General features: G+C 31.7%; 1 protein-coding gene across 1 annotated transcript; it reads left to right on the top strand.

Annotated features, from left to right (window-relative positions):
• The first annotated feature begins 1,395 nt into the window (after positions 1 to 1,395).
• On the top strand, positions 1,396 to 10,852 carry LOC136276705 (protocadherin beta-3-like). Its single transcript, XM_066089326.1, has 10 exons — positions 1,396 to 1,463; positions 4,541 to 4,612; positions 4,716 to 4,793; positions 6,155 to 6,318; positions 7,057 to 7,116; positions 7,209 to 7,298; positions 9,014 to 9,103; positions 9,215 to 9,226; positions 9,406 to 9,528; positions 10,727 to 10,852. The coding sequence occupies exons 1-10, from the start codon at positions 1,454 to 1,456 to the stop codon at positions 10,850 to 10,852; spliced, it is 825 nt and encodes a 274-aa protein (XP_065945398.1). The 5' UTR covers positions 1,396 to 1,453.
• The last annotated feature ends 3,486 nt before the right edge of the window (positions 10,853 to 14,338 follow it).

Below are 14,338 nucleotides of genomic sequence, written 5' to 3'. Positions count from 1 at the left end.
GACATTATGGCCCTTTGAACGTAATCATTGGGTATAAAAAATCTTTGAAGTTTCTTCGTTAAGCAATTTACAGGCTCCGTATTCAATATAAAGGTACTCAAAATTTCAACAATATCTCTTCCTACCTCACGGAAAATTCAGGAGGATTTCAATTTTGGACATTTTTGGACATTTGTACCCTTCTAATAAATACTTTCCTATGTTTTTGATTATATTGATATCTGAACGTTGTGTGTGCCCCCCCCCCCCCCCCAAATAAAAAGAGTTGACACTTTTTCCTGCTCTGTTTAATTGGATATAGAATGCGTGTTTAGTATTTTTAAACAAACTATCGGCGATATGTACGAACAAGTGACGAACAATTACTGGTGAGAAACAGTCAACTTATGGTTTTATTCAACACATTAGACTCCGTTCTTGCAATAAATCGATTTAAGATTCCTAAAAAATGTCTTTCTGTTATTTCTGGGGACTGTTAACTGGTATTAAGTTATTTTGCGATGTCCTTTTTTCGACAGCTTTCACTTCGAGTTACGATTTCAGCATACCTCCGTTCTTAAGTATTTCAAAATTTTGCCCAACAATTTTTGCTGTTTATTCCGATCATCCTTCCAGTTTTATTCATGAAAAAAATCAAACATTTTACATCTGTATGACGACCCGTTTCTACCTACCCATAATTTTTCATCTAGTCGGTGCCATGTTGGTTTGAAGACGATAATTGTTTACAATAGGGCAAAAACTGAAAATATAAAATCAACGAAACCTGAAAAAAGTCAGAGAATTATCAGATGAATTTTAATTCTGCTTATCATAGAAAATAGGCTTTATTTCCTTTTTTTGATATCTATCTTACAGAAAAAAGATGTTTCGGCGGCCATTTTTTGCACTCATTTAAAGCACGCGACTGTCCGATGTGTGTTAAGTTATCCTGAAATTATATAACCGTGAAGTAAATTAAATAGAGAATGAGCCGGGTACAACAATAATACTATACAAGTGAGCCTCCTTTTCGACTTACTATAAATGACAGATCCCTTTTTATCGTTAAGAATATTAAACATATTAGAAATACCATATAATATTATAAAGCAAATTCAATATTTTCATTTCCTGTGCTGGATACCCCCTCTGAAAAAAATATGTTAAATCTGTTCATTACGAAGCTCAAATACACCCGTTTCTACCCAAATCTTGTTGTATACATTTGATAAAAAAACATTATCGTGGAAATGTTTCCTGTAGTAAGGTATTACGTTTTGTAGTTTGCCATTCAATGTGAACCTTAAGCATGATAAAATCAAGTCTACCTATGTTTTCTTATCTGATTTGAATGTTTGCACTATATAATGTACAAACTTATCCGCCCTATTCTGTAAATCAAGCATATCTTTTATTTCAGATTAGAACGTGAGAGGAGTTAAACAAAAATGATTGCACACAGAAAAAATTGATGAAGTGTGGTGGGTTTTTTTTTTTACTTAAGCTGGTAGTTTAATTATAAAGCACAGTAACGATGCAATCCAACTACCGGTATATCTTGAACTAAAGATAAAATAACAGTAAATATACTTCATTTAACCTCTACTTCATCTATCGAAATTTGATTTTTCAACAATTGAGTTAAAGTGTATATGAATATACTTATTTAAGAATATACCTACTAAACATACAAGCATAAGGTTTAGCAGTGCATATGAAAATAGTCCTTATAGAATATTGATTATATTGATCGGGACTTATTTTATACGTTGACAGTTTTGTTAAAGAATTTATAAGTGGCCTTCTGCGATGAATGTATGTATTATCTAACTGAGATCCGTTCCTGTTACAAACAATATGCAGAAGGAATGACTTACTCCGAACTGCTTATTTAGTTGCAGAGTCAAAAACCGATAACAGACGGATAAGCCACTCATTTTTAAACAGAAAAAGGGGACCATCAAGTTTCCAAATGCGACATGGGAAAATGGGCAAACTATAGTCAAGTTATACCAAAAATCATTCAATTTTTAATTATGCTTTTTCACAAATTACAAACCACTTTTTTGCTCTCCTCCTTTTTTGCTGACTAACCGTTTGTTATGTTATACAACGCTAAACATTTTTATTTCTAGAAGTTTTCATATGCTGTATAAGATCAATTGACTCATTATAAACGTGATGGGGGAAAGTAAATCAAAAGGTCTTTCTAAGAGAATATCTTTTTTAAATTGCACCGGCCACCATGCTGTAGTCTACAGAAATAAAGTGACAATCATTAAAACAATATTTTTAGTCTTTCCGGCCAAGTACTGTACTGAGTTTTGTAGTCTCAATACAATTAACGACTTAAGTGGGAGGCATACAAATGTACAAATTTGACTTTTTAACCCACTTTATTCCAAAAAAAATATGGAATAAAATGTGTAAAAAAAAACTCATGGGTTGACAGTTTTTAATTTAACACGATGAATATTGTATTTTTGGGTAGCTAATTATTTGTTTTGACCTACAAAGCAGCAATGATTTTATACTATGTACATTATTACGCAATCAAGATGAAAGATACTTAATGTATTATGTATGATAAAGCATCAAAATCATTCTGATTTTGATTTATTTACATGTAGAAACATTTATAAATGACTTTAGAATGCTTTTTGGGAGTTGAGTTTTAATCAAGTCTCCCTTAGACAAACCGGAAGTAAATCGGTGTTTGTACATAATCACAAAATCATTACCGTTGAAAAGAAATAGTGAAGCAAGTAGTTGGAAAGCAATTAGCAAGCTTGTTGTTTAGAATTAAAATTGTGTAATGTCTTATTTTTTTCATCACAATTGTACAATTAAATGTCGTTAATTATATTTTGAAATAAACAATAATTTCTTTTAAAGCTTCCTGTCTAATGCTTCGAACATTGCTATTCAAAAAAGAGAGAAAGAGAGAGAGAAAGAAGAAATATTACATACACCATGCTTTTCATAAGATAGTATTTTCATATTATGTTTAGAAATATAATCGTCATAAAAATTAAGGTGTCATGGCTTTTGTCGGATTCTCTATTTGCATATCTTATTGAATTCTCATTGTTCTAAAAATGTTTATATATCCATATTCCTAGTCGGTAATATTCGGTTCTTGTTGTACATTTGTCTATATATGTTGAGTTCATTCTAATTTATAATGTTTGTAAGCTATTCTGTCTGTTAAAAGGCGGTGGTGGTGTTAATATTTCGTGGCCATTATATTTTGAATCCCCTCTTCAATGGAAATTGTCGATAGGAGAAGGTTTAATGTTCCATTGCCATTATATCTTAAATCCCCTCTCTAATTGAAAAATGAAATCATGAGGGGTATCAATATATTGTGGCAATAACATTTTAACTTCCTATCCAATATAATTTGAAAAGTAGGAGGAGGGTCAATAGTTTGCAGCCATAATATTTTGGATGGGTTGAAATTTTCATCTTGGGGATTGGAGCGTTCAATAATTTGCAGCGATAATTAGAATCCGGTTTCAGAATTTCGCGGGGTTCATTATACACTAAATGAATAAATAGATTTGAATTTTCTCCTTCAGCTTATTTTCTGTTTTCATATTTATTTAATATCTTTATCCATATTATCTTGTATGTAAATCTGACTTACTGCCTGTTGCAACGGTACGGTATTTTAAAGTTTTCCTAAATTACTGATTTGGAATTCGTGGTTATATGATACTGTTGGACCAATCTCTTGAAAACAATTTCTTAATGTGCATAAAAACGCATATGGAGGAGAACGACGCCTTTTTGTAAAGGTCTTTGTTAAAGGATTTTACCTGAATATACACGTACAACTCTACACAATATCACACAATTCTAGTTTGTAGGGTATATATTTTTATTTAATTTATATTTTTGTTCATGACTTTCACAGCATTCTTACATCCTACATTTCTTTTTGGAATCTCTACATTTTTTTATATACAATATACATGGAAGCACATATATACAAATGTATGATAATTCATGATGGTGTGATTTGTTTTTTTTTTAGTGAGAGTGAGAAAGGCAGAACACATTGAGTGAAATAATACGCATATAAACAAAAAGACCCTCCTTCTTCTCTCTCATAAATAAAAATATGTACATGTCCATGCTAAATATTGTGTCAATGCTGTTTCTTGTTTATAATAAAATCACATATTAAATTTAGAGCTATCGATTATATGTTGGCGTACATATTATATTTTTTATTTGCTCTTCTCTTGTTTGGGTAAAAATATTTTTAGTACGTTGTTCCATATTACATTGAAGATATTTAATCTTTAGGCACGAGACACACTATCTGTATAGTAGTTAAATATCCATTTCTAAATTCTTGAACCAAAACTTGGTTTGCTATGAAAAAAAAAAAGAAATATACCTTCACTGCTTTCTCTCTTCCATGTCTTATGATGAAAGATATCCAACATAGATTCTTCATATTGTCAGGTCATTTTTTTCTAATGTTTTTTATTTACTTCGGAATAAATCAACTCCCGTCAGTACTTTCTGTGTTTTGATTTTTCTTTAGGCTATCACTTGATCGTTTGTGGATACAATATGATTACCAACACACTAGCATTAAGTTTCTTCATGCTTATCTGTGAGTATGGACACTTTTTTACGCTTCCTTAAATCTATAGAAATGTAGTTTTTATACTTTTCTCAGTTATTTTTCCACACTATTTTTTCTTTTAATCATTAAGATACTAGTCTTGCATCTAAGTTGCCTCCGAGTATATCCGCAGACAAACAATTTGTACAAGTTGAGGAAGGACCTTCAGGTAAGAACATGATTTTGATGATGGTAGCAAAACGTGTTGTAAAGTGTGTCATGATATCAAACAAATATTAATGTATCGTTTATTTATGCCTTCCATCAACATATTTTTCTGCATTTGTTTTTCACTTCATAAGACTTAAGTAAATGAGTTTGTGCTCAAATATTGTTGACTTTGTAAGAATTATGTGTTATACATGCAAACCCTTCCAGTAAAATGGAAAAAAAAAACATGAATATTCCTATTTCTGTTTTATGTTGCCTTTATTTAACCTTTAATGTACCCTTATAGAATCTCCTCATTATACCCTTTTATTTAGATAAAATATTGAAGAGAAACATAGTAACATTAACCTCTGGAAATTAAACTTACCCATTGGTCATCCCTATTATACACTGATGTTGTTAACCTGGTGATTATTCACTTAACCTTTCATACTGATCCTTGTTTCTTATTACATGACACGTGACATATATTTTAGTAAGCGTGTTTGAAATGACTGTATATGCTGTTTTCCTTCATGTATGCAAAAATACTGTATGTACGTTAGATTTATAACGTTTGTTATATCTAATCGTTAAGGTTTCTCTTAACTGGTAGTATTGGGCCAGTAAAGGTTGTTAAGTGATGTATGTAACAAATCGTGTCGGATCTAACATCCTTATATAGGTATCGTCTACTGTATTATTAAGATCCACCCTTTCTATTCCGTTTCTATTATGAAATGAACTGGTCAAAGAGCAGAATGAAATTCACCGTAAATTTTATAATTTTATTTTATAATTATAATTTTATAAAAATTTATTGTTGACCGTTGACATACTTAAAGTATGGGATCCATTGCCTTTTTAAACAGTGATTTCCTGATAATATGATGTTCTTTCGTTCTCATTGATATCTCATTAACATAACATACCATCATTAGCGTCAGTCACAGCGGACAGAACGTATTTTGTTATCATGCCTGTGCGACGGGTTTTGTCAGTCGTGACTCCCGTGGCTCATCGTAGCCTTAAAACTTGTTAAATCCTAAAGCCACAACTGGTCGTACATGCTTCTACCGGTGCTCCACGGGCGGATTTTAATGAAAATCTTGAAAGACACGCAAGTGCATCTTACGATTTTAGAAGGACATGCGTTTCGTTGTGACTGGGGCTATAAGTAGCCCAGGTATCCTGTATCTATCTATGAAGAAATACAGACGGTCGAAAATACATTAGAGACATCTTATGTCATGCATTGGTGGTCTTTTGTCCGAATGGAATAACTTCTTAAAGTTTAACTTCTCTTTCCTCACCCTAACGAAACAGTACAACAAATACATGTAATAGTTTACACAAATTGATAATATTTTTCTTCACTAGGTCTTAATAAAGCACTCTTTACAATTACTGCAAAAGAATTAAATGGTGGAAATGTAGAAGTTATACCGACTGGGCTTACAAATGATATTGTGAAAATAATAGGAACAAACAACACAGCCACTGTTACTATGAAAGTTTTCCTGAAAAAGGCACTTGACAGAGAGGTTTGGCAGTTTTTACCAATATATATCTACATTTGTTAGAGTATGTCAATTCAGAATACTAAGAGATGGTTATAACATTTGTTTCCTCTGGGGTTTTTTTATAAAAAAAATTGACTTCAGGTTTAAAACTTATTTAAAATATTTTTTGAAGATTATAACCTTGAGTAAACGTTATTCTTTACAAAAACCTAGAATAAAAAGAAAATTTTGTCCCAGAAATTTGCATCAAAATGTTGATTTGTTTATAGTACAATCATTGAAATAAGAATTGATTTTGCGCATGCCTATTTAGCTTAGAAAACAAAACAAACAGAAACAAAACAAACACCAAACAAAACAACGCAGATGCTCACGCCGAAGAACTTTTGTCCTAACATTTAGTTATAAATTGAAATACACTTAACATTATAGATGGAGTAGGATATTCCGTACTGTTTTAACCATCATACATTTTCCTTGCTAAAGGAATTAAAGGCAATTCTCATTTAACATGATCAGCGGTTTGAAGTATTTAAAAGTAAATCATTGGTTTAAATAACAGGTACCCTATCTTAAAATTCAATGGAATATCCTCAAAATGTATACTTTATGCAATTAAATTAGTAATTGAGTAATTGGAGGACGATATTTAAGTTTCCTTTTATTTGATCTATAATTTTAATTAAGGATATTATATTTAAAAAGTTTTGCACCTACACTTATGTGCTCCTAATCTTAGCTTATCCTTATTTTTTACAGACAAAGTCGAGCTTTACATTAAATTTTTCAGCTGTAAGCAATGATCAAAGTCTTCCCTCAGTAAGTGGTACATGTACAATTAAAAATGAAACATTTAAGAAGCGAAATATATTTATTTATTATGTTTACGTATCTTAAACTCTTAATTCCAGTCTCAATTGTCAGTGAGTCTGTTTGTATTGGACATCAATGACGAACCACCTAAATTTAGTCAAATTGCATACAGGATAGAACTTCTGGAGGTAAAACTATTATATTGTGCTGACTAATGTGATAGTATATTCACATTTAATGCCTTTCTTAGAATGAGATATTAGAGAGGTTGGTGTTTAAAACGTGTACGGGTAATCTTGCGCGTGTTAAAACTATATGTACACGTACACGTTTTTGAAAGTTATCAGTTGATATTTCTTAACTTGTAGGGTACAAGTATATAGATCTATATTGTGTAATTTTATATTTGCTTTATCAAACGAGTTGAAATGGTGTATATATATTCGTGAGGTTTGCCGAGCGAATAAAACCATTTCAACGAGTTGGATAGAGCAAATATACAATCACACAAATATAGATGTTCTATATATCTCATACAGTTTGATTTATATTATGATGCTTTTGAGAAGTCCTTAATTGACCCGAGTTTATATTTTTTAAAGAATAAAAAGATGATGCAAGATTGTGTTATGCTGTTTTGTGACCTTGCGCAATACAATTTAGTACGTCATAACGGAGAAAAATCTAACTGTTTAAATGTAAAGTTTCGCTGTGATAAACCTTGAAATAATTTTTTAATTATTTAATTTATTTAACCTCTAAATAATTATTCTTAAAGCTTAATCACATGATTAATTGGAAATACTGATCAGAATACTTGAATAATCAAGTGTGTTGATATACACAACGTTTCGAATGCTAGGCTAGACTGAATTGACTCGAACGAGGAACAGTTGTTCAATGTTGATGTTTTATAAAACAAACACTATCCTAATGTTTTGAAAATGAAAATATTGCTTTCTATTTAGTAAGCGTGCTGGTGGTGGAAAATTAAAAGTGTTAAGAAACAATACTTCGGTAAGTTATTGTATCTAAACACAACCAAAGCGTTCTGTTTTCATCGCGTTGTCAGGATAAACTCCTCGATAGCTAACGTGATTTGCATTTTTATAAACTACACAGTAGCGTCGAAGGCAAATTGAAGGGTGGGTTTGGGGGGGGGCTAAACTTATCAAAAATCTTGAAAAGCAAAAACAAAATTCTTTGGTTACGGTTATGAATAAGTCAATAAAGTGGGGGGAGGGGGCTTAGCTATACCTATACCCCTATAGCCCCCAGTTCAGACGCCTTTGCGTCATGGTTATGTGTTTTCCTTCATGTCTGTAATTTAAATCGTTGACAAAATCAATTTTATATCAATTTTTTAGTTGTTGATATAGTTATGTTGACAAACTCGCAAATCTTAGAAATTAGGTCACTGACGCGTTGAAGCGTGGGGCTGTGTCAAAAATAGTTCGATCCGAAGTCAGCCGTTTGATAAAGCAAAGCTTTATCATACTGAAAGTATACACCATACGCATGAGATAAAAACCTTTTACGTAAATCGACGCAGTTTTTTGACACGAATTTAGTTAATTAATTCCACATAAATGGTAAATTTCTAATCAATTTTTATACAAATAAAGTTTAAAAATCTGTATAATGTATCACAAGAATATATTCACTCATCAATAAGATTTTTTTTAGTTGTAAAAAGCTACACGTTCATTCTTACGTGTTGACGACACTTTATAATTTTAGAGAACGTGTAGAAACCATGTCGTCACAAAAACCGATGACTTAGTACACGAAGAATTTAGGTGATTCCCCTAATACACGTACACATACCCGTACACGTTTGAAATCTCATCCTCTCTATTGTATGAATGTATATTTGTATATACAATGTAACTTGATTTACCAGAATCACACTATATCAAATGACATCGGTGCCAATGTTTCCGCCACGGATCCTGATAACGGACTTGGAGGACTGGTGACCTACACCTTAAAGGTGATATCGTAATTAAAGTGCTGAAATTTGTTTTAACAACTACATTATTGGTATGTACGGTATATATTTGCTTTTACAAATAAATATTATTATTATTATTTTTCTTTACAGCCTGCTGGTCAGGTAACTAAATAAATATCATAAAACATCATTTATTATCATTATATTTTGATATAGCTAATGCAACACTTTTATGGAAAAACATATATACTGTATGTAAAAGTCCAAGATAAAGTGTTATGGGATTTTTTTGCAGCACAAATTGTAATGTTTGAAAATAATTTATTGATTGAATATTTCAGGCTTCTGGGCTCTATAGTAATACGTTTGGCATGGATAAATCACATGGAAAAATAAAATTGTTACAATCCCTCGATTACGAGAAGTTAACTTTCTACCAGTATAAGATACATGTAATAGCAACCGTGAGTAAGATAGGAAATTTTCCAGTGCTTTGTGTGATAAGGATTCGATTTTGTACTATACAGTCTAATAAATTCAAATGACGTATTGTTGGGGCACAAGCGGGTTTTGCATAATTTAAAAACATAAATGAAAATCACATAGATATGTCAATCTTCAATAATTAACAGTACAATTGTTTAAAATTACATAAATATAATTTATTAAAAAATCATTTTTTTTTAATATCATGAGCTGACAATTTCGGTCAAAGTCCTTCGGGCTGTATTGGATTTGACCACCCCCGACCATATCTATTCCCCTAATAATACTCAAAGAATGAATCAGTATTCCTTAAGCCTTAGTCACAACTGGTCGTAAGTGCTTCGACGGGTTGTTTACGGGCGGATTTTAAATCTTGCGAGACACGAACGTGCATCTTACGACGTACGCTTCCCATAAATAAGCAAGGTGGCTGTTGGGCATGCACAACTACCACAACGGTTTCCTTGCGAGATCTGAAAAAGTTCGCTGCACTTGAACTTAACTAAAGGAACCCGTAAGATGTCCGTACGATTTCAATAGCACGAACGACATCAAGAGATCCCACTTGTCCCTTGTGATATATGTATGTTGACTACAAGTCGCATGTGCTCACCATCAACACAAAGATTATACGCACAGTAAACGTACGTCAGAATTATGTCATGCGTATGTAATGGTTTTACTTCCTGATTGAAATGTATCCTGTGTTTAACCAATCATTTGCCTCCATTTTTGACCAATCAGTGATAATCAGTATACCCAATAGAAATGATGCATGATTAGACCAATCAATGAGAACTTGCAGGGTATATATACAGCCACCCTATCATTCTTAGTCAGTCTTCTGCCGGTGAACGACTCGAACGGTCTTCTGGTGAATCTCTTCGGTTAGAGTTCTACATAACAGGGATTTGAGCTGTGTCGGAAAGCAACAGAATTGTTAGCTAGACCACTCAGTTCTTAACCTTGTTTCTGTAGCTTGTGTCTTGGTGACTTCATAGTGTCTTTGTGACTTAATAAGTGTCTTGGTGACTTTCAGCTGACCGGGTATTATATTTCTATAGTGATTTGATAGGTGGCTGTCGTTGACTGTGGTAGCAAACAGAATTGTTTGTTTAAATCCATAGTCTACGGATAGTTGATTATAGGTTAATTTTGTATTTTGATTCTTGTTAGTTGTTCTACAATCAAATAGCCAAGGTAGACCCTAGGAAAATCTTATTATTACTGCGTGTTCTCTTGGCAGTTGAAGTCTTCGTTGCATTTATTGATTCTTACTTGATTCTTAGGAAGGAAACCTAAGCGAACTCATGAATTATAAACTGATTATTTTATTTGTAACTTGAAAAACCGTTACACGTACATTAATTGCTCGTGATGCGTGAGAATCGTCCATAAACAAGATTTTTATTTTTTTTTCAAAATGATTATAGAAAAAGTCCTCATAAGGATAAAAAAATCAACAGTTTTACCATTCATCAAAATTAAATCAAAGATTCTAGTATTAAACCCCATTTTGAAAACCAAAATCAAGCACGCAAATGTGTTTCTATAAAAAGATGGAAGGCAAATAAGAACAGGACAAGAAGAAACAGAATATTGAAGTAGATATTAGAAGATAAGAAGTGGTAGACGTAGAGAAAAGGCATAAGATTTCTCAATCACTTCGATCTGCAAGCGTGCTCATTTTAGAAGAATATTCATTTTAGGAGTACGGAGAGGAACATTGATCTTTACGCGCAGAACGATATTTTTAAATAATTAAAAACCAACTACAAAAAAACTCACATTCTATAATAGGAAGTTGTTGATTTCGTGATTGTGGTATTTTTTTGGGTAAACAGAGTACTTTATCCATTTTGAAAATATTGATTATCGTCTCATATGACCATTGAAACTTTATAAAAATGTTTTCATAATTGTATCAACATCAAAATATCAGAACAAAAATGCAGACTTTGATTTTTAATATGTATGAAGCGTAGATTGTATCACCATTTTAATAATAACATTTGCAAAAGCAAAGGAATTCGATATGGTTTTTTTACTTTCAACTGAAAATTTTGTAAGATATTGTAAAGTTCAACAAAAAGATAACAAAATTGTAAAATCATTAAATATTAATAAAGATATTACATTGGCAAGAATCTACGCACTCGTCCACCACCAAGTATCAAACATAGAGAACCTGTCTCGATCTCTAAATATTTCTGACACGATTGAGCATCTGACACTTCTAACTGAATAGCAGTGTCATGTAAATTTCACTTCTTCCTATATGGAAAAAAACAGGTGCATTCCCGGGTCAATAAGTGTATATGAATTAAATGATTATTACACAATTTCCGCAGATCGCGTGAGTACGAAAGACGAATAGGGCCACTTAAAAAAATATTTTTTTCTCGTAATTACGAGAAAAAATCTCGTTATTACGAGTTAATTATCTCGTTATAACGAGTAAATTATCTCGTTATAACGAGAAAAGATCTCGTAATTACGAGAAAAGATCTCGTTATTACGAGTTAATTATCTCGTTAATACGAGTTAATTATCTCGTTATAACGAGTTAATTATCTCGTTATTACGAAATAATTTTCTCGTAATTACGAGAAAAGATCTCGTTATTACGAGAAAAGATCTATTTAAAATGGCGTGTTTCATTATTCTATTCTTTTTATGTAAAGTGTATGAACTACTGCAATGTCTATTAATATACACATACTTAGCATAATCATCGTTTAAAAGCGTACGCATAAATAGATATTAAATCGGACTAAGCAGTTTTAAAGAAATTTCAGAAGAAGTAGCAAAGCAGATTGATTAATAAATTCATTGAACTATATATCAATAATTAAAAAGGATACGTGTAATTTGTTTTCAGACTCCAGAATGTTAATATATTTAATCAATTATTTTCAATGTACATGAAGGTTGTGTATGAACATATAAAACACAAATTCGGGTAAATCCTGTATATCCTTATCCATGACTAAAACTATATAGTCATTAAAGTTATCTGTAACTAATAGATTTGTGTTTTTACGACTATAGGACTACCTGGTATTTACTTCGGAGTGGGATTATAATATATATAAGTTGAATAGTAAAATTACATGAAGATCTTTCCTTTTATTCATATAAGATAAAATGTCAAATCCAATCATTTTGATATGTAGAAATTAATGAATAATGATCGTTGTTATTCTTAAATATCAATCAAAATTGAATCAACGTTCCTGTAATGAAAAAGATAGACTAAAAGGGTGAGCCAGTCAAATTCTTTTCAGAAACGCACCACTTTATATAGATCTTTTCTCGTAAAAACGAGAAAATTATCTCGTAATAACGAGAAAATTAACTCGTAATAATGAGAAAATTAACTCGTAATAACGAGATGTTTTCTCGTAATAACGAGAAAATTAACTCGTAATAACGAGATCTTTTCTCGTAATAACGAGAAAATTATCTCGTAATAACGAGATCTTTTCTCGTAATAACGAGAAAATTAACTCGTAATAACAAGATCTTTTCTCGTAATAACGAGATAAATAACTCGTAATAACGAGATCTTTTCTCGTAATTACGAGATCTTTTCTCGTAATAACGAGATAATTTACTCGTTATTACGAGATAAAAATATTTTTTAATGTGGCCCTATTCGGCTTTCGTACGTGAGACTGTATCAGTTTAGATTTTACCACAGCAAGGGTAAGATGGACATGAGCTCTCTTGATTTCCTAACGGACGAGGTAGATGAGATATAGAGACAGAGCATCACGTATTTGAAGTGTTTCAAATTCTTCGTTTTTGCGCAGATTCGAATGCGGGCGCTGCAGATAACTGTTCAATCGACTTTGATTGCGGGGATATTATGACTATTTATGGACTTTGATGTTCATAAGAGCAAAGTGAAAGAAAACACAGTCTCTATATTTGGACCAGTCGTAAACGATAAGGAATGAAGAAATCTTATTGAAGGTCAGGAAAACCGAAACACAAAATATAATACAGAATGGGCCTTGAATGTGAAAAATGGCGTATCTTCGGTAAAATCGGATAATTCTGAAGATGACGACGCAAAAACGTCTTGCCCGGAAAAACAGTTTTCATTTTCGTTTGGATCTAAACAACTGTCAGTGGAATTTGTGCTGTGTTCCTGAATGTAAAAACGTATTTTCTTGGGAAATTTTTATTGAGAAGGAACCATACTCCTTTTCTTGCTACGTGCATTTTAGTAGTTTTGAATATTATTTGCATATTGATTTTGTTAAAATTGACATTAGAATTAAATCTGTTGTACTGATTGTTGCATTGATTTTTAGATTGTTACAGAACAGTTGGCTAATACAGAACGTTTTATCAGCTAATACAGTACAGCAAATAGCTTCGTCCCCATTAGCCTTATACTGTGTTGCTAATACAAAATGGTAAACTTCAAAGAAAAACACCGCCATCGTGTCACAAATAAATAATTAACAAACCACACTACACGAAATGTATTTAAAGGGCATGATCACGATTTTGGTCAAATTCGATTTATCAACTTTTATTGTTTAAAATGGTTTAGTAATTCATTTCTACCATCAGTCAAATAGAGTGTCAGTTGTAGAGTTAAAAGCAAGATATAGAGCTCCTAATTCTTATATAAATGGTAAACAAAACTCGTGTCATGTTTTGTTCACATTGGTTCAATATACCGTACACACTCCCAGTAAATTAAAAATTTACAACATGACAGTTGCAAGAATACATTTATTATTATTACTAATACTAATGTTTGGTTTGCAT

This window comes from Magallana gigas, chromosome 7 (genome assembly GCF_963853765.1).
Source record: "Magallana gigas chromosome 7, xbMagGiga1.1, whole genome shotgun sequence".
Lineage (NCBI taxonomy): Eukaryota > Metazoa > Mollusca > Bivalvia > Ostreida > Ostreidae > Magallana > Magallana gigas.
The sequence above is the reverse complement of the archived record's forward strand: the minus strand, read 5'-3'. Positions and strand labels throughout refer to the sequence as shown.